This window comes from Raphanus sativus, chromosome 2 (assembly GCF_000801105.2).
Source record: "Raphanus sativus cultivar WK10039 chromosome 2, ASM80110v3, whole genome shotgun sequence".
Classification (NCBI taxonomy): Eukaryota; Viridiplantae; Streptophyta; class Magnoliopsida; order Brassicales; family Brassicaceae; genus Raphanus; species Raphanus sativus.
The window spans coordinates 40,351,015-40,373,969 of NC_079512.1; the positions used below are offsets into that span (position 1 = coordinate 40,351,015).

A 22,955-nucleotide genomic window follows, 5' to 3' on the forward strand; every position below is an offset into this window, starting at 1 on the left:
ATATAATTATTGTAATGATGTAAATTGTGTTTTTTTCTTCACTTCACACTCTTTATATCCATTTGATCCCAGTTGTGATGCAAATTGGCTACAGAAGATCACTGCATGTTTACCTTCTCCATTGTTCATTTAATGAAATTTTCTGTCCACTGGATTTTAATTAAATTAAGAAAATATACATAATGATAAAACTTAGGCTTCTGCAAGAGTCCCCACTCTATAAAACAAAATTAAATTCTTACTTTATGTAACACGCTGGACCAACTTCTTTCATAGTCCTCACAAGACTAGTTAAACTTTGAAAAGGAGTTGGTTCATACAATCAGAACTTATTGTACCTAAAAATAGAACTATTCCCTGACCTTAGATCCCTAACAGTTTCCTGACAGATGCAAATGCTACATACATATATGCACATGCTTATAAGCAAATGCACGAACACCGCAATTAATAACTGAATCAAGTTCGGGTTCTTCAGATTCTAGAGTCTTAAACTTGTTGCATCTCCTTCTTCTTCGCATCCACAAGCATAGCAAGTTGTGCACATTTACTTTTAGCTTCTTCTAGTTCCTTTTGTAAGTTCCTTACCTGTTTCATTTATGTCCATGTTAGAAACTAATGTAACAAACATATGTTTACACTACGAGATCTCAAACTTACGGTCTGTTCCATTTCAGTCTCTTTCTTTCCATACTCTTCGCACCTGTTCAAGAAGGAACACATCGAAATTGACTGAGATCCTAAGAGAGATATGAAACTAATTTTTTCACTTTAAATATATACATACTTCATGAAGAGTTGAATGTTCTCTTGGCTTATCTCCTCCACTGACTTGCCACCGAGCTTGTTTCTAGTATCCTGGGAAGATTTGTTTCAGTTTGTTTTCATCAAACTTTGTAATTTGTATAATAAAACTAAATGAAATTCACTTACGGTAACTGCAGGTTGAGGATTAAGCTCCACGGGTTGGAAGTTATTTCTTACACCAGTAGAATTTCTCATATGTGGCGGTGGGGCAGCAACTGTACGGACTGAAGTGGCATTACTAATACTGATTTCGCGTATTATTGGACCACTACCTTGAGAATGCGAAGGAAAAGGATTGAATGTATTGACAGTAGGTGGTTGATCAGGTATCGGTGTCCTTTTCGACTTATCTGCAGGCATTTGAGGAGTCCTGTATCCGAAAACGTGGCAGTGGCTAGTCCTGTTTTTTTTTTCAGAACAAGCAGTGGAATAGTCAAAACAGAGATATTGCACTTTGTAATATCATAATGGAAAAAAATACGGAGACATGATTGGATTAGGGCTTTGGAGAGGGGAAGAAGAGACCAGTAATCGTAGACAATCTTCTTCAACCTCGCTTCCAACCGCTGGAATAAAGAAGACCTCTCGAAATCCTGCTTATCATGAGCTGGCTCTATGAAGTTTGCTTCAAGAACTCCTGGGGAGCAGATTTTGGTTAATGAGTATCATCTCCAAGTTTTTCACTCAAAACGGAACATATTCAATCGAGACTTCAAATAAAAATGAATAGATTTACCTACAACACCATTGCCTAAAGCTGACCCGTCCATCGTGACCTTCCAGAATGGCTGTAAGGTGCAAGAGAGAGCTCAGCTTATGCAAGTTGTATGAATGCAGGACCCTTAAGTGGAAAATATTATAGCAGACCAATCTATTAATGTTCTATCAAGCATTGCATTCTAGTAACAGTCTAACAGATGATTGGTTTCCTTGAAAAGCGTTGAGTAATAAACTTACTACAGTTGCTTCTAAAGATGATCTAGATCATGGAATTGACAGGTATATAGGAAAACGTACCCGGATAAGACGGTTTTTGTGATAGACATTGAAACCGCAAACTGCAAGGGCGGGAGCCTCCTTAATAAATCCAACTTTGATTTCAGTGGTAGCCTGTAACAAGAAAGCTTAGTAGAGTTTTTTCACCAACCTAAGCCTAACAAATTAGATCAATGTTTGCATATGAGAACACAAACATTATATGCAAAGGAACAATTGCAAAAGAAAAAAATCTAGCCAAAGGTTCATGTAACAAAACCAGAGAAAGAGAACTATATTACTTGTTCAATTGTAGCTATCTGGGGCCTGTACTTTATAATTTCAGGATATCTGAATTCATCAGCAATGTTGAACTGCTTCACTGGGATTCCCCGAAGTATAATTTTGAAATTTTTGAACTTTTCCAGATATAACAATGAAGCATAAGCCTGAAGATGAAGAACTAACAAAGTAAGTCTTCGGACATTCTTGGAAATATGATGATACATTATTATATAGAAAAGAAGAAGATATGATATTCCGGAAACTACCCTCAGAGAGTAACGTAAGCGGTACGAAATATGAGATCTCCGTTCCAGTTCTTTAGGGTGCACCCGTTTTCCATCATGGACACTTTCATCTCGGAGCCGGATGTCCTACACGCAAATCAAAGGAAATAATTTAAAGTGCCATAAAAGTTGAAGCTTGTCGTCTGTATAGGACCCGATCTAATAAGACACCCCTGAGGCCTGAACAGATATCTCATCGAGTACATATCATTTAAAGGAATACTCTGTGTCACCTCATCGTCGTCGTCAAAACTCAGCTCATAGATTCCTTCATCATTAAGCCACAAGTTGTAGATAATTACTTTTGTCCCATGCGTTCCTATACCATCAAACTGGTGGACGAAAGATGAATGCACACGAATTAATACAACAGATAGCATTACGCGGAATCAGAGTTTTCAGAATCAATGTAGGGTAAAAAAAGCAGAATAGGACACCAATCAAGGAAGAACAGTCATGCAATGTAATATTCCTAAACTAACTTTCAAAAGAAACAACCTGTTGCAAAAGCTCGTCCTTTGTTGAAAACGGAGACCATTTGAGAAGAATGTCAAGGTTGGTAGACCAATCTTCTGAAGATCCATAGATAATTGGTTCTGGTCTCCCCTTGGATATATCAATATCAATCTGTATTGCATATAGAATATCGGTTTTAGAACAGAGAATAGTTGCAGGCATGACAACAAAATCTACAAAAGGCTGAGGATTTTACCATAGGAACAATGACATCATCTTGACCAGTTCTTCTAAGGAATGTGTAGGACAGAAGGCCGACGCTTTGAGTAGCTTTCCTAAAAACAGATAAAAGATACAAAAAAAAGAAGGTTCAAGCCAGAGCGTACCCCAAAGACTCAAGAGCGTATATGCACCAGATATATCAATAATACCCTGAACGAGTTGAGCGACTAAAAACAATGGCATCAGCTCCAAGTCTCATGGTACTTGTCTTGAAACCATTTCCATCTACACACAAAAAAGGTTAAACTCTGCTTAGAGATCTAATCACTTCTAGTAACCACCTACCTAACCTAACTAGAAAGAAGTTCAGCGTCTTTTTCCACAAATTTATAAAAAAAACTTACACTGTCCAATAGTTGTATTAGACTTCTTTGATGAGTAGCCTAAGCTCATGCATTTTCTGATCCCATTGGGATCCATCCCAGCGCCATCATCTTCAAGTGAAAAAAAGAAAGAAAGAGCATGTGATTCACACAACATCCAAAAGCCTCAGATTAGGCAATTCAAAGCACAATGTACCTTGGAAAACTAAAGCTGGAGAATTGTTCTTCACAATATCAATCTTATCGATCTTAACAAAGGTGGCACCGTTTTGTATCTGAGAAAAAGCAAGTCAAACATTAAACCAATTCACTAAAAAAAAAAGTAAAAGCTAACATAAGCATTTGTTCCTCAGGCATACCTCATCAACAGCATTGTCAAGTAGTTCAGCTATGGCTGCATTACGATACAATTTTCTTTTTTAAAAAATGATTACTTTATCTAATTGATTCGCTTGGAGTCAAAATATTAGAATTTACCTCCAAAGGCCCATTTGTGTGACGTGGCATTAGAGTGAAGAAACTTGGGATGAACACGAGCATGCTCAAGCATACCTGTCGAATTTTTCAATTTCCATAAAAAAAAACCATGATCGTAGTATTGCGTTGTGTCAAAGTGAGTAGTTAGTTACCTGGAGCAGCCTGGGAAACAGCATTCGGCGTCACAAAGCTTTCTCCGGCCTTCCAGAAGCTCCGGCACTCTAGGGTTTCCAGTGGAGCCACCGTCGCATCAGCGCTTGTACTTGGAATTTGCGGATTTTCAATTAGAGACAATCCTCTTCCTCTTCCTCCTCCTCCTCCTCCTACGTCATCTTCGTCGTCACTGTCTAAATGCACCACATCGGCGGCGACTACAGTTTTCGCGTTGGGAGACATCTCCGACGAGGACGGGAAAGCGACGAGCGAATTGGACTCGATGCTATTGAGAAGAAAAGAAATAAAACAGCGTAATGTCTAACTGTTTTCACATGAGCCAACGTGTCGTTGTTAACAATACGAGTGGTGGTATTAAATAAAACAGCGTGACGTCTAATTGTCTTTACATGAGACAACGCGTTGGTCTGGGCTTTAACCACAACAAGTCAAGCCTTTATCGTGTAGATAAGCATATGGGCCATATAGTCCAACAACGTTAAAAAGCCTATTTCCCAGCTATCGGTCTTATTGTTGCTGGGAGCGTGCACAACATATTAACATACCAAAAGATCTAAATAAAAGTTGGGTTTCTTCAGATTCTAGAGAGTAGAGAGTGTTAACGTGTTATCTAAACTTGTTCAATCTCCATCTTCTTAGCATTGACAAGCAGAGCAAGTAGTGCACATTTACTTTTCGCTTCTTCCAGTTCCTTCTCTAAGTTTCTTACCTGTTTCATTTGCATCCACGTTAAAAACCAATGTAACAAACATATGTTTACACTGCGGAATGAAACTTACCGTCTGTTCCATTTCAGTCTCTTTCTTTGCATATTCCTCGCACCTGTTGAAGAATGAACATAGGTGAAACTAAAAATTGAGTTACTTTTCCACGGTATGAGTAAATATATACTTACTCCATGAACAGTTGTATGTTCTCCTCGCTTAGCTTATATGCTGACTTGCCACCGAGGTTGTCTCCAGATTCCTGGGAACATTTGTTCACTTTACTCTTTTATTTATTTATTTACTTACCTAACATCTTAAGAAAACTAAATGAAATTCACTTACGGTAGCTGCAGGTTGAGGATTAAGCTGCAGAGGTTGATGGTTAGGCTGCACAGGTTGATGGTTAGGCTGCACGGGTTGGAAGTTACTTCTTACACCCGTGAAATTTCTCATATGTGGCGGTGGAAGAGCAACTGTACGGCTAGAAGTGCCTTTACTAAGACTGATTTCACGTATTACCGGACCACCTTGACTAATTTTATCAGAAGGCAAAGGTGAAGGGTTGAATGTATCGTCACTAGGCGGTTGATCAGGTGTTGCTGTCCTCCTCGACTTAGGTGCACGGAAGTGAGGATGGTATCCAACAGCCTCGCTGCGGCTTTTCCTGTTTTAGTCCATAGTAAAAAGAAATAAATAATCAAAACAAAGATATTGCGGTCTGGAACCAAAATAACATGAGATGATTTGAGAAGGATGCAAAGAGGAAGAAGAAGAGACCAGTAATCCAGGATAATCCTTCTCAACCTCGCCTCTAGCCGCTGGAATAGAGAAGACCTCTCAAAATCTTGCTTATCGTGAGCAGGTTCTATGAAGTTTGCTTCAAGAACTCCTGGAGAAGAGGTTTTGGTTAATGAGTCTCTCCACGAGGTCTTTCCCACAAGCAAAGCGTATTCTATGCATTGTTCATCAAGGAAATGATAAATATACCGACAACACCGTTTCCGTTACACGAACCGCCCAGTGTGACTTTCCAGAAAGGCTGTAATGGTGCAAGGAGATCTCACTTAATCAAACCATATACAAAAGCGGAAGCTAACAAATTACGCCATCTGCTATATCAAAAGCGTACCATGATGAGACGGTTTTTGTGATAGACATTGAAACCACATACTGGAAGTTTAGGTGCCTCCTTGACGAATCCAACTTTAATTTCAGTGGCAGCCTGTAACAAGGAAGCTTAATGGCTTTTTCTCTCACAGTTCAATGGAGACACAGCATGAAATGAAATCAGCGAGTAGAGAAAAAGAGAAAAGGGAAGCCTTAGTTTGTATTACATAGTCCACTGCAGCTGCATGGGGTTTGTACATTATAGTCTCAGGATATCTAAGTTCATCAGCAATGTTGAATTGCTCCACAGGGATTCCCCGAAGCATAATTTTGAAGTTTTTGAACTTTTTGAGATACAACATGGATATGTAAGCCTAAGGATTAAAAAAACAAGTCAGTCTTTAGACATCCCTGTGCAACAGGAAGAAAACAAATAGTAAGAGGATATTCAGAAGAATTACCTTTAGAGAATGTCGAAAGCGGTAAGAAATATGAGATCTTAGTTCTAATGTCACAGTACCGTAAACCCGTTTCCTGTCGAGGGCATTTTGATCTCGGAGCCGTATGTCCTATTACACCAAGTACAAAAGAAGAAATATTAAATACATTTAACACCCAATTTCTGCAAAATACCTGATCACTGAAAGAAAGTGTAAGTACCTCATCTTCCTCGTCAAAACTCAGCTCATATATTCCTTCATCATTAAGCCACAAGTTGTATATCATTACTTTTGTTCCATGTGTTCCAATATCCTCGAACTGGTAGGTGGAAAAAGAAAATAAGAGAATTAAGAAATGGACCACATTAAATACACACGCTGGACCGTCTTTGGGAGGAACGAACCTGCTGCAAAAGTTCATCCTCTGTTGAAAACGGAGACCACTTGAGAAGAATGTTAAGGTTGGTAGACCAATCTTCGGGAGTGCCATAAATAATTGGTTGGGGCAGATCGCTGGATATATCAATATCAATCTGCATTGCAGATACAATAACATCAATTGAGATCAAACTGCAGTAGTTGCATCTTTTTTTAGCTACCAAACTTTGTAGGGAACTACTTATTTCAGGCATGAAAACAAAAAGCTACATATGCAGAGGACTTTACCATAGGAACAATCACATCATCCTGACCAGTTCGCCTAAGGAACGTGTAAGACAGAAGGCCGATGCTCTGGGTTGATTTGCTAAAACAGAGAAAGATAAAAAAAATATGACAAGATTAAAAAAAGAGCATACACCAAAGTGCAAAGAGATTATATCAAATACCCTCCACGAGTTGAGCGAGTAAAAACGATGGCATCAGCTCCGAGTCTCATGGTACTTGTCTTGAAACCATTTCCATCTGTACACAAAAGGTGAAACTATGGTTAGAGACCTGAAATAACAACACAATCTGAGCGCCCTTTATCACAAATTTATAACAACTTACACTGTCCAATCGTTGTGTTAGACTTCTTTGATGAGTAGCCTAAGCTCATACATTTTCTAATCCCATCAGGATCCATCCCGGCTCCATCATCTTCAAATGAAAAAGAAAAGATACATGATGTCACCAACAACATCCAAACCCAAGGTTAAGCAAACGCATCACACATTAGGCTAATAATGTACCTTGGAAAACTAAAGCTGGTGAGTTATCTTTGGCAATATCAACCTTATCGATCTTGACAAAAGTAGCACCGTTCTGTATCTGAAAAAAAAAAAAATCAATTACATAAAGATAAAATTCACTCACAATCACAATGAGCAAAACAGAATCATTTCCTTCCCACAAGCATACCTCGTCAACAGCATTATCAAGTAGCTCTGCGATTGCTGCAAAGAGAAAATAAACAAATTCTCAACACCACTGTAACGTTGAATTGTAGCAAATGTTCTCCATTAACTTAGCTTTTACCTCCAAAGGCCCATTTGTGTGACGTGGCATTAGAGTGAAGGAACTTGGGATGAACACGAGCATGCTCAACCATACCTGTCAAACACTCACCTCACCATCATCTCATCATCAAACACCATAATTCGTGTGTGCGATAGAGAAAGAGAGATGACCTGGAGCTGTAGGAGTAACAGCCTTCGGGATCACAAAGTTTTCTCCCGCTTTCCAGAAGCTCCGGCATTCTAGGGTTTCTCGAGGAGTCGCCGTCGCGTCGACGATCGCACTTCTAACTTGCCGATTCTCCATCAGTGACGCCGATCTGCTCCGAAATGCTCCTCCTCGTCGTAGTACTACTCCGTTGTGTTCGTCGTCACTGTCACTGAGAACGACGACGACGTCAGCAACTGTACGTTTCGCCATATGATGCAATGGGTTTATGGAAATTGAACTTGGGTTGACCACGACCCGCTTAAAAAAGAAGGAAAACGAGAGTGACTGTTGTTTCACTATTTCTCAATGAAACGCGCGTTGTTTTTATCTGATATTAAACTAGAGAGTGGTTTAAGCTTTAAATATGAAAACAGCAAGGCGAGTTGTTATTGATGATTCTTTTTTTTGTGTTTTTTTTCAATACTATTGATGATATTATCGGTTACTATTGATGATATTATCAATTTGATCAAAAAAAAAAATTGATGATATTATCGGTTATTGTCCATATGTTGGGTGACCTTTTTTCTATCGTGTATAAAGGGGTGTTAGTGGAGATTAAATTTATAATAATTCTTAGAATTTTCAAGTCTAGTGTTATTAGTTTATAGATTATCACATTTTCGTTAAAATCGTGTGTTATTGGTTTATTGATTTTCTAATTCTATAGAAAATCATTTGTTATTCAAAAAGTTTAAATTTTAATGATTCTATACATCTATTAAAGTAATTGTTATTGATAGTTAAATTCTTGATATTTTAACTCATAAAACAAGATTTTGAAAATACTACATGTATTCATTGAATTCTTAAAATCATTACATTACTTTATTAAAGTAAGTGTTATTGATAATGGTCAAGATTTTAAATCTTGATCACGGTGGTCAAGGTTTAAAGATTTTTACACCTAAGTTTGGAGTTCGAATCTCAGGTAGAATGTTCAATTGTAATATCGTCTATATAATATTTCTCATTGTTTCTAATAGTATAATAAATCCGATAAAAAAAAACTAGATTAGAAAAGTGAAACGACAGCGTTTGAAACAAATGAGTCACACAATAAGATCTTTCTCCCAACATGAACCTTCACTTGTTGATTACAAAGACAAACTCAGAACCAAACATTAAACCAACTTCATTCAGCCCCCAACAAATCCGGTCTCCACAACCGGTTAAAATGGTCGGTGATGACCAGTGGGCAGAACGTTTTTTGATAAGACCCGGAATTGCCCGAGACCCATCACAACTCTCTACAGACTTTCTCTCTTACCTAACTGAAAACTACTCTAAGCCAACAAAGTCTTCTGTTCAAACTAAACACACACATGCACACACAGCTTACATCTCTCTCCCCCTCTTTGTATTGTTTGGTTATACATTTTTTGTAGTCAAAAGAGCTCAATGATCATCTTTTAAGGCTTCCAACTGGTTACAGATGTCTCAGGGGAACATACCGCTTCAACAGTCAGCCGTTTCAACACATTCGGACACGGATCTTTCCCGAAGTTACTGTTGGATATCGTCACTGCACATCTCGCTTTCCCTACACACTTCTGCAAGTAACAAAAACACAGAACAGTTTTAAAAAAAAAAAAAAAGAGTGTGACTGCAGTTTTATCTTAAGTAAAGATTCTTTTATCATTCTTACCCTCTCTAAGATAGCGTATGAGGTAGCTGCGTGACACTCTCCTTGCTGGTAACTCCCACATTTTCCTAAAGGAGTCCCAAAGCTAGCAAACTTGATAGCTGAAATAGCTTGACCAGGACTACATTTCAAATGAACTTTGGGTCTACGAAACGTTTGTCCTTTCCCATAGCTTTCGATTTGCCAGTTCTTGATATTGGGATGGTATTCAGAGACTTCAGCACAGACTCCAGAGACCGATCTTTTGACCAAAGAAACAGCTGATGGGTTTCCTCCAAGCTCCTCGAATATCACCAACAGGTTCTGGCTCGGTTTTAGCCATGATCTGGGGACATGGTAGTATCTCTGTGTAGGCTGACCACAGCCGGATAGGCACTTGTTCGGTTTGTATGTTCCTGTGTAGCTGCAATGACCACAGTCACCAGTGGCAAAGGCTGTCCAGTATCTCCCAATGCTCTCACCGTTCACCCATATCTGACCTTTTCCCATTCCTTCCATGTCCAAAGCAAGCGGCTCGTTTCCTTCAGGTGCATCAAAGTAGGTCTGAAACACACACAAAAGAAGTATTCACACCATTAGCTCCGTTTCTAAAGTTAGAAAAAGCTTTATGGAGTTGTGTTTGATTCAATCGAAATACCTTGTGCCATGTCAAAGGCTGAGGCTTTTGTACAATTAAGGAGGCATCCATCCACCCGTTAGAGGGAGTGTTGGTTGGATATGCAAGATTCATAGCTTCTCCTTTTAATCCCACCTGGTAAGTCCATTTTTGCCATGACAAATCACGTTTCCCTTGAGACAAACCATGCAGTGCCACTGGTCCCAAGATTCCAGTATTCCATGACTCGAAGTGTCCACCCACATTCTTCAAATTTTGAGAAAACAAAAGGGATCATCAGTATAAAAGAGATAAACAAACAAAATAAAAACAAATTAAGCAGCATATGAGAAAAAGAAAAAGAATACTAACTGGCAATCCAACAGCAACACTCAGCAAAGCAATTCTGTTAGTTCCAGAACGTAGATTGACCTTTCCCCTATAAGTGAATCTCCTGTTTTGCCTTGTTCCAAACGCAGAACCTGCAGTTTATATATGTATTGAAGTTTGCATATCAGAAACTCTCTAAATGGAAGTTAATGAGGTAAAACTATTCAAAGTATCATACCTGAAAGCTGTCCATTGACAAAGATATGCACGGCATGGCCTGTGGACTGGATAATGAGAGTTGGTAGCTCTCCTCCATGCAGGAATGATTCAGTTTCGCCAATATCAACACTACATACAAATTCAAAATCTTTGGTTTCAGCAAAGTTCTGAGCAACAATATTGAAGCTATGGAAATTTTTTTTGTTTTAATTTTAATTTTACCTGGTCATATACCAAAGATAATCGCTAGTGTCACGGGTGACATTGATCTGCTCCAAGAGGCCTTGAGTGGTGAATGTGGATCTGTCATCTAGAGAAGAAAGATCTTCCAAGTAACTCTGCCACTGGAAGTTCGGTGCGTTTGTCGGCAACATTTCCATCTGTGATGTTTGAACTCCAACCTGAATATCAATCAAAAGAGAAATTCAATCACAAAAGTAATCTGATGAAACCACAGTTCCTAGTTGCAGAACAGTCATATAACACACTTTACCTTTGCAGTATTGAAGACTGCGTTTCTACAATCAGGAAGAATGCTGATGGACCAAGGAGGTAAGTTATAATGAACGTTGTTGAACAATACTCTTGCTGCTGATTCTGTGTCATAGTTTGCAAGGAAAGCTGAACAATCTCCTGATTCTGAAGAGTACACATGAGCCTGTGGAAAAAAAAAAAAAAAATCAAAACAAGTTTCCACAGCTAAAACCAAACCATAACACTATCAAATTAAATCCATTCAAACCTGTTGCTTGTTTCCTAGAGATGTAACAACAGGATCAGTTGAAACCAGAGATTTTTCACACATCTTGACAGCTCTGTGTAGCTCCTTTAGATGACCATATTTAGGTTCCCTGATTAAACCTATTTAACAATCAATCAATTAGTATACTAAGCATTGCATTAACCTTGTATTATAATTAATGTGGAGGGATATGTTTTATACCATATTCATCAATGGGGGCATCATAATCATAGCTGGTAGTGACAAATGGACCTCCGGCTGTTCTTCCAAAGTTAGTTCCTCCATGATACTGTTACAAAGAAAGATTGCTTTTAGGAAACCAGATCTTAAACCGACGTTTAATTAAGCGGTTTAATTGTATACATACCATGTAATAGTTAACAAAGGATCCTCCTTTTTGTATGAAACGTGCAACAGCAAACGCCAGATCCTGAACTGGTCTATGGTGCATTGGCCCACCAAACTCAGTGAACCTTAAGATACATATCAGTTCAAAGATTATCAAATTAGAAGATGATAAGTTCATGTATATACATATGAAGTAAAAGAAAATGAGTAATCTGTACCAGCCACTCCATGCCTCTGTCCATATTAATGGCTTGTATGGCTTGTTGGGAGCAAATGAATCACAGTAGAAACCGTTGCATGTGTTTATCTGTCACCAAAATACCAACGAGTGTGTCAATACCCAAAGCCACCTTAGTTTTGAGTTTATGCTGCGAACAAGAAACTAACCACAGGGTCAGGGGCATCGCCTTCTTTGCACATCACCCAGGGGACACCAGTCTCAGTTGCTACAGCCATTTTAGCAGCCCATGTCATGTAGTTGTGACCTTCTGCTCCCAATAACTGCCCTTGTCTTCCATACTCATTCTCAATCTAAACATTCACAATAAAAAAAGATGACACCTTTCTAAATTAAATCACATAGATCCTAAAGAAGAAACATAACTGCATGATTACACTAATCATAGTATTAACCTGAGAAAGGATAATGGGACCACCCTGGGACTCATACAAGTTCTCACTCTTCATCAGCTCAACTATTCTCTCAGTGAATCCTTGCATAGCTCTCTGCAACGTTACCCCCCAAGAAGATTAATATTCACATTCTAATAAAGTGGAAAAATGAACAATTGAAACTAAAAAAAAAAAAAAGAGACCTTGAAAGGCTCGTTATCTGTTCTGAAGCTGATTCCAGGAACATACTTCAGCCAAACAGGGAATCCTCTGTTCAAAAAAACTAAAACTTTAGAAACGAGAGACAAATCTAGAGGCAACTGAATCTGAAGAGACAAGACAAAAGGTCAGAGGAACTATGGTTGTTGTTACCCGAAGTTCCACTCAGCACAAACATAAGGCCCAATTCGAAGATGAGCATATAGACCAGCTTTGTGTATCGTCTTCACGAATCTCACCAAATCATTTCTCCCATCAAAATCGTACTGAAAAGGAACAAGTAATTGTCAAAAAAAAAAAAGACACAACATAACGTAGAACTAGGAACAGAACTGAAGACTAAACAAAAAAAAAGAAAAGAAAGTGAGTTACTTTGCCAGGAGAAGGCTCATGGAGATTCCAGAAAACATAAGTCTCAATCACATCAACGCCTCCATCTTTCGCCTTCTGAATCAAACCTTCCCACATCTAAACCACAACAACAACAACCAAAAAGGTTCACAACTTTTGATCAAATGTAAGAAACAGAGAGTCAAAGTTTGGATTTTTAGAAATCTTACATCAGGTGTGCTTCGAGGGTAATGTATAGAGCCAGAGAAGAGGATTCGTCTCTGCCCGTTGATGAGAAGTGCTTTACGGTCATAAGTAACGCCGCATTGAACAAAACCAACGCCTAGAATTAAAAACCCTAAGCACAGCCAGAGAATCAGTCGTGGAGAAGTATCACCAGTTCCCATACTCTGCATTTAACCTTCTTCCTTCAGGAGACTGACTACACGTATAGAAGAGGAGAAGAAGAGGAAGTGTTACACTTCTTCTTCTGGGTTTAAGGAGAGAGATAGAGAGGAGTAAAGAGGAAGAAGACGAAGGAGAAAGAAGAGAGGACGAAGGGGTTTTATTGCACTTCACAAGTGTCTATTGGCATCACCACTACGTGGCCGTGACCTACCGACGCTTTCCCACCATTTTTTACTCTTTTCTTTTATTTATTTATTTGTTTTATTAACATCAAAATTAAAATAAGATATCAAAAAGAAAAAAAAAGAAGTCTTGTGATTGATTTAAAGCAGCTAATCACGCTAAGCTTTTTCTTCGTGTCTATTTTTTCCTGTATTGCTTAGGTTAATATATAAATGTGAATATTGTTGTGGAGTAGATGTTTAAAGTCATATTAAGGAAGAACAAAATTATAGAGTACGGAAAGTACTTTAGTTCATTTTAGTGAAGAAGTGTTTATATTGATTAGTCGTCGAAATGGATTCACATCGTACATGTGTCTTCCACTTTCGTTTCACAGTGTGTCCCTGTCATTTACAGCTTTAGCATAATAATAAATTCACCATTAACATTGTTCCAAATTTTGATTTTGTAGTTTTGTAGCGTCTGTATATGGACTTTTCTTCAGCTTTTGTCGTGTCTGAATAACGTATGTAGTTTTTATCGGGAAAAATGGTTTATATACACCAGTTAAACATGTTTATAATAAGTTGTTCAGGTTTGAGCATGAGGAAATATTTCTTGTTTAATACTAATGGTTTTCAACCAAGGGTTTATGATGGAAAAAAATGTATAGATGAACTTGAAAAGTGCATGTTTGTGTTTTAAGTACAAACTGTTTAGTTTTTTAAATAGAAGTAATTATTTCGTGAACGCTATAACAGAAACTCCAAACTTTAATACGAAACATAAGAAAATAATCTTCAAAAAAAAAACATAAGAAAATAATCGAAGCTTTGTTACTTAAAACATACGGCTTTTGACAGCATATTGTTCATTCGTTTTAATACCATCAAACTGAAGGATTTAAGTATTTAACACTACAGCTGGTTGAATCCTTTGATTACCTTCTAAAATTATGTTGCATTTATTAGTACTATTATACAGCTTCCTTTTTTCTGTAAACTTCCTTGAAGATCAGTTACTAGATCACTTGGGTTCTTGGATCTGGTGAGAGTTCAAATCCATCAAACCCACTTGGGATTTAATTAATAGATGCTTCCTTAATCAAGGGTTTAGCAGTAAGACAGTAAGTAACTCTGAAAAAATAACTTTATTTAAATCACTCAAACATGTGAATGTGCTGCTCTCTTGTAATGGATGGTTCATATTCCAGTTTTACACCCCCAATATCATTTTTACGCTAGTACCATCCACCGACACCGACAAGCAGACTTGCGTTAATGGGTTTTACTCGTGATTTCATAGTCTGCTAGGGGTATATATGGAACTTACAAAATGTTCGATCAATAGAACTCTCCAAGAACGTACGGTCCGACATATAACTTTCACTTAAGCAAACTCTTTTGTATATTCCAAAAAAAACTTATTTCAATATAAGATAATAGTTTTTGAGTTTGGTCAGATTTGTAATCAGATGTGATTCGATAGAATCAACCAGCTTTTCTTATTGTCGGGGGAAAAAAACTAAAATTTATTATGAGATTGTTGATTTTTAATAGTATTAGTTTTACTAGTTAGTAGACTATTTAATCATAATGCGACAAATGGCTAGCGACTAGAAGAAATTTCAATTCGTACGAATCTATTAGTGGACCTTAGCGGTCAAAACAAAGTCTGAGTTTTCACAAAAAAAAAAACAAAAAAAAAAACAAAGTCTGAGCTTAACTAATAATTTATCTGAATTTAATTTTAATAGATCAAATAAATCTTATTGTCGAGATTTCCAGCTTTTGGTAGTGTCTCCACGGGATAATTATTAATAAAATTTTGGAGGGATTAAGGATTTGTGTTAAACCCTAGATTAGACTAAGACTTAGAAGGCGTGAAGTGCGGAGAGAAGACGGACTGACGGAGGAAAAGGGAGGGCATAAAAAGAGTGGGCCAATCCGGCACAAAGTCGCATTACGCTTTGCCTAAACTATACGGCAGGCCCACTTCTTTGCTGCAGAACCATATATTTTTGTGATTCAATTTTGATTATGTTTGTGTTTAATCCATTGTTTTATACTGTGTTACAATTGGGATTTTATACAAACAAATAGATACAGACTCGGCTATATACATTTATACAAACAAATAAACATAACCTCGTCTATATTACATCAAATTTGATTTAATCTTCTCTCAACATCTCTAGTAACTTAATCAATGGCAACTTAAAATAATTTTATCTAGGTGAGCATGTAGTGATGATATGTTGAATTAAATTTACTTTTGAATCTATTTAAATTGCACCTCAAAAAGAACAAGTTAAGGTATATATCAAACACTGATTAAAATATCAGTTACAAAAAGAACACTGATTAAAATATGATTTTTGATGACATATTAACTCTCTATTACCATGTTTTACGTTCTAAAAGTAAGGTTATTCAATCACATTATCATGTTTTATGTTGGGTGGTGGTTGAATTTCGGTCAGAAAATCACCAACCCTAGTAGTTATCATTTTAACAAGGGATAAAACACAAACCTCTAGAACTTTGTTTCATAACATTTCCAATATTAAAACTATTAACTATCTCACCGCTCTTAGTTATATGTTTGGGAAATACCGTATTGAAAAAAATAACAAAAGCAAATTAGTAACTACATGTAAAAACTCAAATGTCGGTTTGTTTAGGTGTAGGAGGATGGTGCTTTAAGGTCCTACCCTACCTGTTGTGGTTCTGTCATCTGTGAACGGAGACGAACTCGCTGGCACGTGGGAAAAGCTTCGGTGCATGTGTCTCGCGTGAGTTCTTGTCCTTTTCCTGACCAGTTATTGAAAATGAACCACCTCTCATTGGCTTCGAACCTTCGTGAAACCATAAGATTCCTCACTCCGTTAGTGGGACTCCATTACTGTGAGCTGTTATATTTTCTCATTCTACTATGTATTACTATTTGTTAGAAGAGACACCTCACACGCCTCTCACCAAAATAAGATTCGTCTGTCGGAGTTCCGATCCTTCGCTTGTTCCCAAGACAAATAAAGTTAATTTTCATTCTTGTGCGTTGTAACATCGACCTATGTAGTGTTAGATTTACATACTCCCATATCTTGAAGCATCACCTTTACTATCCTTCGAATAGATACACAATGTTGTGTTGTTGTATACTTTACAACCATATGTATTGATTTATTCTTTTTTTTTTTGCGTCTTAGTATTATATTAAAAGGCCAAAGGCCAAAAGTACAAACATTTAAAAAGTCCAACAAAGAAGGACTGATACAACAGGTCTTAGAGGGTCACCCGCAAACCCATTAAAGTGGGTCACCAACCCACTGGCCCAATTTAAAAGCCCAAAGAACCCAACACAGAGGGTGATCAAACTTGCTTGGCACGTGACAATCAGATCTACTACGCGTCATCCATCCTTCTCCGGCTTCCGAATCAACGCCACGACTTCTCTCTGTCGGCGCCGGAACCGGGACAATCACAACCAACGGAACCCTGAATCCAAAGCTCAACAACGAGCCGTCATCCCCAAACAAGATCAGCGCTTTCATCATGGATTAAAACCGCCTACCATCGATCCTCGATCACCAACATACAGCATGCAGCGTCAAAGTCACATCGAGAGGCAGAGTATCGGTTGAAGCACTTAGTCGTAGATCAGCAAAATCAGTATAAAACCGAAAACAAAACGACGGTAGCGATAATGAAAAACGCCACCACCTTCTGGGAAACCTATAACCGGAGATGGAGATGCTGAGAGAGCCACTCCTCCCAGAATCACAAACCGGAGAAGCCGTTGGTAAACGACCCAACGCTTCCCAGAGTCAGAGCCAGACCACCATCGAAAGGGTGCGAAGCCGAAAACGGAGAAGACGTCACAAAACCTTGAAAGATGCGCCGTCCAGACAAAAGCTTTAAAGATATAGCCGATAGAAAACACAATATGTATTGATTTATTCTAAACTTGTACAATTTTCACTAACGTAATAGAAAAAGAAAAAAAACTTATAATCACTGACGCCGAGGGTAAAGAGGAATGGAATCTAGGTCGGATCCTGACACTTGATATGGCGCCACGTTAGTCGTTCGTTAGCCTTCGCGCCTTTGACTCTTCGTTGCTATCCTTTTCATGTCGCTTTTTTCGTTTATGTAACTTTTGATGGTTGCTTTAAACCTTTTTTTTCTTATCTAACTTTTCCACTATAGAAAGAAAAAACTTTAAACCAACACAAAGCCAACCCTTTACAACATTATGGAAGAACAGGAATTATTAATCATGAACTACAAACATAATAATGGCTTAGCATATGAGACATGTTGTAGATTACTACTCCTAATTACCGTTATCAAAGAATCTACCGTTGTCCGTTGAGCTCATCATCATCATCTCGATCAATTAATGATTAAGTTTTTACTGTTGTTGATTGAAACTAAACTTTTTATAACGAACTTGTCGTGTAAATTACAATCTTCCGATTAAATATTTTGACATATTCGTAATTAATACAATCACAACAACATTTTCTGACCACTAGCTAGTACATGCAAAATAAGGAAACCGATATACAAACTTGATGGAGATATTTTTAGATGGAGCTAGTAAATTTACAATGCTACCACACATTGCTTCAAAAATAAGAATTCATCATCTAGTACTTCACATGTTTTGGAGTCAATCATAAATAGATATATACCCCCACACACACCAAAAAGAAGTAATTTGTGTTTCATGGAAAACATTACATTAAATGTTGATAGTGGCATGACTGTAGTGTCCCTCATATTTGGGAATGCAAAACCAGTTGCATGAAAAGTACCTACTTCGAGATTAATCTAAGCTATATAATGTTTCTTTGATCAATGGTAATGGGTATATAGCTTGATTAGTCAGTTAAGCCTAAAAAATACGTAAGTGTAAAACTTCATAATTTATTGCCAGTTTTATGAAGTCCAACACAATTAGTAGTATGCTATAATAACACTAACACCTATAGATTGGTAATTCATCTTTGTTAGACAAAAGGCTTTGCATGAAATGATATAATAACGGTCATAAAGGAGACTTGTGTTTATGAGCTTAGTGGAATCATTATAATACCGAACATTTATATAATTTAACGGAATCGGAAGCCATTATGTATTATAAAATTTCGCCTGTGATTCCGTAATCAAACATACATAATTATTTAACATTATCTATAACATTTGTTGTTTGGCCACGAGAAAAAATGATACAGACTGACCATGCCGTTGAACATAGTAATCGAGACCGATGGTCTAGTTGACTATGCAAAGAGACATATACAAGCACGTAGCAATAATAGCCTCTTTACCTATATCGATTTTGCAAAGAGATATCTTAATAAATTAACGTTCACCATTATTACTTGGTTTAACAAATGAAATTTGCTTAATATAAATTTATTACTTCACAACATTGAACATTTTTCGTTGCTAATCATCATTTGCCTATTTGGTGGAGGCCGTCTGCCATCCAAATGTTTATACATTGTAGAAAAAATTAATGTTATACACAAATATTTTATGTTAGTTAGGTTAAAACTGAAAAAATCTAATTCTTTTTTACGGCTATAAAAGCATCTTCAACTCCACTCTATATTTTACTGTAAAATGAAGTGGAAAATGAAGTAATAAAAAAGAAAAAACGATTACTCCATATACGAAGTAATGGATTTTTTTTGTTTACCACTTCATTTTCCGCTCTATTTTATGGAGCATGAGTTTTTTTTGTTCACCACTTTATTTTCTACTCTATTTTGCAGTAAAATATGGAATGGATTGGAAATGCTCTAATTACAAAGAAATGTGTATTTTTTTTTACGTCTAGGAAATGTGTATTTATAATATTATATTTGTCAATTATCATAAACTGTGCATTATTTAGTTTGTTGAGGCTGCGAGTTCCTAAAGTAATTAGGTGTTTTCCTGCACCATGTGCAGAAATAAAAGTTTTAAAAGATAATTTATTTTAAAATACAAATTTTATTAATTTTTTATTTTGTTAATTTTGATTTTATTATTTCCTTACAATATATAATTTTAATTTAATCATATGTAAAACTTTAAGATTAAAAAAAATATTTTTATTCAATGTATTTTAGTAATATATATGTATATCTTTTTCTAAAAAATATTCAGTCAAATTTTGTAAATGTAAGAGAAAATTTTGTTAAGTGTATAATTATCAAAACATAAAACTAAATAATTTTCTAAAATTTATGGATATTAAAAATAAACTAATAGTATTGGATTAGAAAATTACATTTAAAAACTGTATAATTTTGAAGAATTGTTTTACTAATAATAATTATAAAATATAATTAACTTTTGAAAAATCCAAAATAATATTATATTTCTATTTATAACATTATATTATTTATTGCTAAATTAATGATGATCTATGAGTACCATATTTTAAAATTTACTAAAAATACAAATCAATAATAAATGTAAATGTCTATGTCACTATTTAAAGAAAATTATATATTTTTTAAAAGAGAAATTGCCAAAAATACCATTTTCATAGTACCACTTTTCATGTTTGCACTAACTACTTTTACCACTACTTTTAATGAAGGGTTTAGATTTGAAGGTTTAGGATTTAGGGTTTAGATTTGATGTTTTAGGGTTTAAGGTATATAGTTTAGGGTTTAGAGTTGAGGATTTAGGGTTTATAGTTTAGATTTTAGGGTTTAGGGTTTAGGATATTGAATTTAGGGTATATAGTTTAGGGTTTAGGGTTTAGAGTTGAAGATTTTGGGTTTAGGGTTTAGAATTTGAGGTTTAGGATTTAGAATTTGGGATTAGAATTTTGAAAAGCATATAAAAACAAAGATATAAGAGTCTTTGCCATTTTAATAAATAAGGTATTTTTGAAAATGTGTCTTTAGTGGTGGTAAAGATGAATAATGGTACTTTGAAAGTGGTATTTTTGAAAATTCCCCTATTTAAAAATGCATAGTATTTTGAAGAATTGTTTTTAGTAATAAAAAATATATACTTATAAAAATATAGCTAAATAATATTTCGAAATTTTAATTATTATTATATTTCTATTTAATTTATTATTTATTGTTATATTAATTATGATATATAAATTATTGCCATATTTTAAAAGCTTACCTTAAATATAAATCAATATTAAATGTGAATATGTCATAATTATCTTTAAGTTATTACCATATTTTTTAAAAATTATCTTAAATATAAATCAACACTAAATGTAAATATCCATGTCATAATTTATTTTAAGCCATGTCATCAATATTGGTGTGTCATGTCATAATTTTTCTTTCAAAATTAATATGGTGATGACACATGTCAAAATTACTTCTCAAATATAGACTAGGGGAAGGGGATCGGGAGCGAAAACGGGTTAGAATTTAACGTTGGAAATTTTGGGCCGGATGTAGACTAATATTGGCCTATAGGTGAAATATATTGGCCCACCACAAATTCAGGCTTATCACACTATGCCGCTCCTTCATATGCCGATATTCCTATTGAATCATTGATGCATTCTCATGTTTTTCCTTTTCCAGTTGAAAACACATAACTGTATTCTCCTTTTTAGAGCATGATTTTAATCTTATTAGTTAATTTATTTACATGGTATGTGTTAACTTTAAGAAACTAGTTTAGTTTGATTTCTTCTCTCTTCATAATTGAGTACATTGAGTGAGAACACATTTACTCCAACTAATACAATTCTGTAGTAAACTGACGCGAGAAAACTTTAACATCTGCATTTTCAAATCAAACCACATATTTTGATATGAAGAGAAAAGAACATTCATAACATATATATATATATATCACTTAATTTTCTTAAAATAACGAATCATTAATTTGCTTGTATTCACATTTGAAAAATTTATCTTTATCGATCAGCTACACGACAACACAAAGAAACGAAAAGTCCATCGTGAGTAAACACAAATAAATAAAAATAATGACAAAATCGGCGGTGTCGAAGAAGACATAAAAGGCTCCACGAAGTTGATAGTAATGGAAATAGTTACAAGGTGGGTCGACGTACATAACATGCACGTGTATTCCCCATGGACATGTTTCGTCTTTCGTGCATGGCATTGTCCTTACTATGGCCGCCATAAATTTCAGTCTATTCTCATCACCCACCAAATTATACTCTTTTAATATCACATATATATTATTATATGATACATGTTAATATATGATATATATATCACACCGTCGGTTCAAGTAAACACAATTTCATGATCATCATTCATCATCATATCATCGAAAGAGACGAGAAATTTATTTTTGGTGGATTTATTTTAATTATGAACAACCCTGTATTACAAGAAACTAACAAAATTTTGTAGGATCCCTCTCTCTCTCTAGTTTTAACCTCTGCCTTCTCTCTAGAACCTTCACCGTCTGAGTTTCGTCTCCGGCTGGCGATTCCGGCTATCTTAGCCGCCGACGGTCCAGCCACAACTTTCTTTAGTTTTTCTTATCTGTTTTGTGTTTTCTTTCTTAGTTTACAGCTATGCACTTTTTTCTCCGGTGGTGGTCCGTTTTAGATATTCCGGGAAACGGTGGTTTGCGCACCGTCGTTCGCCGGCACTTGACTCTGGAGCTGTACAGTTCCGTCTTCGGTATTGGTCACCGGCTTCTGCTTTTTACGGATGGTGTTCGAGCTGAGAGTATGGTGTCTTGTTACGGTGGGTGGTGGCTGGATTCAGATGAGTTCTCGGAGTCTCCGATGGTAGCTATCTGAAGTTCGGGCCATTGGTGAAATCGCCGAAACCTATACCTTTAATACAGTCGTTAGAAGTGGTTTCGGCGGTAGTGATTCTCGTCCCGGTGTTTCCGGTGGTTTGTCTTCGATTGGTTCAGCGTCGACCTCTGTATGGGATGAAGTTGGTGATCTCGCAATTCCGGTGATGTAGCGGTTTTCCGGCCCCGGCGACGAGCTCTCGCGGTTCGAGATGTTGCAGCTTCAACGGCCGACACGCGTCCCTTCGTGATTTAGGTTGCGACACGTAGGTGGTGTGGTGTGTGGTGAGCGGTGGAGTTTGGGCCTTGAGTTTTTCTTTTTTTTGGGCTTGAGCTCGGTTTGTCAAATTTGTGGGTTTTCGGTTTTGATCGTTTGTTTGAGTTGGTTTGGGCCCATTGTAAAATATCTTTTGATTATTAATATACAAGATGGCAAAAAAAAAACTAACAAAATTTTGTACCGACAAAAAAAAATTAAAAGTAAAAAACAAAAACTAGATAGATAATTTAACGGAGACATGCATAGGAATTATATAATTTTACACAAAATCATACATATATATATATATACTAGGTGTTTTTCCCGCACATGCGGGAATAATATTTTTCGAAT

General features: G+C 36.3%; 3 protein-coding genes across 3 annotated transcripts; all 3 read right to left on the reverse strand.

Moving 5' to 3' along the window:
- Positions 1–218: 218 nt before the first annotated feature.
- LOC108841990 (protein MICRORCHIDIA 2) lies at positions 219–4,431 on the reverse strand. Its single transcript, XM_018614779.2, has 18 exons — positions 4,042–4,431; positions 3,890–3,964; positions 3,772–3,806; positions 3,609–3,687; positions 3,434–3,523; positions 3,239–3,314; positions 3,064–3,142; positions 2,850–2,978; positions 2,585–2,683; positions 2,334–2,438; positions 2,085–2,231; positions 1,825–1,917; positions 1,544–1,595; positions 1,333–1,444; positions 934–1,207; positions 788–858; positions 661–703; positions 219–588 (listed from the first exon to the last, which is right to left on the reverse strand). Exons 1-18 carry the CDS (start codon positions 4,283–4,285, stop codon positions 490–492), a joined length of 1,902 nt encoding a protein of 633 aa, XP_018470281.1. The 5' UTR covers positions 4,286–4,431; the 3' UTR covers positions 219–489.
- Positions 4,432–4,476: 45 nt separating this feature from the next.
- On the reverse strand, positions 4,477–8,265 carry LOC108841989 (protein MICRORCHIDIA 1). The gene is made up of 18 exons (XM_018614778.2): positions 7,928–8,265; positions 7,776–7,850; positions 7,659–7,693; positions 7,490–7,568; positions 7,308–7,397; positions 7,145–7,220; positions 6,984–7,062; positions 6,722–6,850; positions 6,538–6,636; positions 6,339–6,446; positions 6,105–6,251; positions 5,900–5,992; positions 5,758–5,809; positions 5,548–5,659; positions 5,113–5,434; positions 4,959–5,029; positions 4,843–4,885; positions 4,477–4,772 (listed from the first exon to the last, which is right to left on the reverse strand). Exons 1-18 carry the CDS (start codon positions 8,172–8,174, stop codon positions 4,674–4,676), a joined length of 1,956 nt encoding a protein of 651 aa, XP_018470280.1. The 5' UTR covers positions 8,175–8,265; the 3' UTR covers positions 4,477–4,673.
- Positions 8,266–9,016: 751 nt separating this feature from the next.
- On the reverse strand, positions 9,017–13,544 carry LOC108841988 (beta-galactosidase 3). The gene is made up of 17 exons (XM_018614777.2): positions 13,235–13,544; positions 13,047–13,142; positions 12,828–12,940; positions 12,659–12,725; positions 12,477–12,569; positions 12,231–12,374; positions 12,062–12,150; positions 11,863–11,968; positions 11,697–11,784; positions 11,496–11,614; positions 11,247–11,411; positions 10,976–11,154; positions 10,773–10,882; positions 10,577–10,686; positions 10,247–10,471; positions 9,613–10,152; positions 9,017–9,517 (listed from the first exon to the last, which is right to left on the reverse strand). The coding sequence occupies exons 1-17, from the start codon at positions 13,418–13,420 to the stop codon at positions 9,377–9,379; spliced, it is 2,571 nt and encodes an 856-aa protein (XP_018470279.2). The 5' UTR covers positions 13,421–13,544; the 3' UTR covers positions 9,017–9,376.
- Between the last annotated feature and the right edge of the window lie 9,411 nt (positions 13,545–22,955).

Bases quoted from the DNA above. Each gene is read 5' to 3' on its own strand.
- LOC108841988 (XM_018614777.2), bottom strand. From the start codon at position 13,420: ATGCAGAGTATGGGAACTGGTGATACTTCTCCACGACTGATTCTCTGG. The intron at 11,615-11,696 runs GTATAAAACATA...ATTGTTAAATAG, and splicing joins TGCCCCCATTGATGAATATG to GTTTAATCAGGGAACCTAAA. The intron at 9,518-9,612 runs GTAAGAATGATA...TGTTACTTGCAG, and splicing joins CATACGCTATCTTAGAGAGG to AAGTGTGTAGGGAAAGCGAG.
- LOC108841989 (XM_018614778.2), bottom strand. From the start codon at position 8,174: ATGGCGAAACGTACAGTTGCTGACGTCGTCGTCGTTCTCAGTGACAGT. The intron at 7,569-7,658 runs GTATGCTTGTGG...TTTTTTTTTCAG, and splicing joins TTGATAATGCTGTTGACGAG to ATACAGAACGGTGCTACTTT. The intron at 5,435-5,547 runs GTCTCTTCTTCT...GGACTAAAACAG, and splicing joins AGGATTATCCTGGATTACTG to GAAAAGCCGCAGCGAGGCTG.
- LOC108841990 (XM_018614779.2), bottom strand. From the start codon at position 4,285: ATGTCTCCCAACGCGAAAACTGTAGTCGCCGCCGATGTGGTGCATTTA. The intron at 3,315-3,433 runs GTAAGTTTTTTT...TTTTGTGTGTAG, and splicing joins TAATACAACTATTGGACAGT to ATGGAAATGGTTTCAAGACA. The intron at 1,208-1,332 runs GTCTCTTCTTCC...AAAAAAAAACAG, and splicing joins AAGATTGTCTACGATTACTG to GACTAGCCACTGCCACGTTT.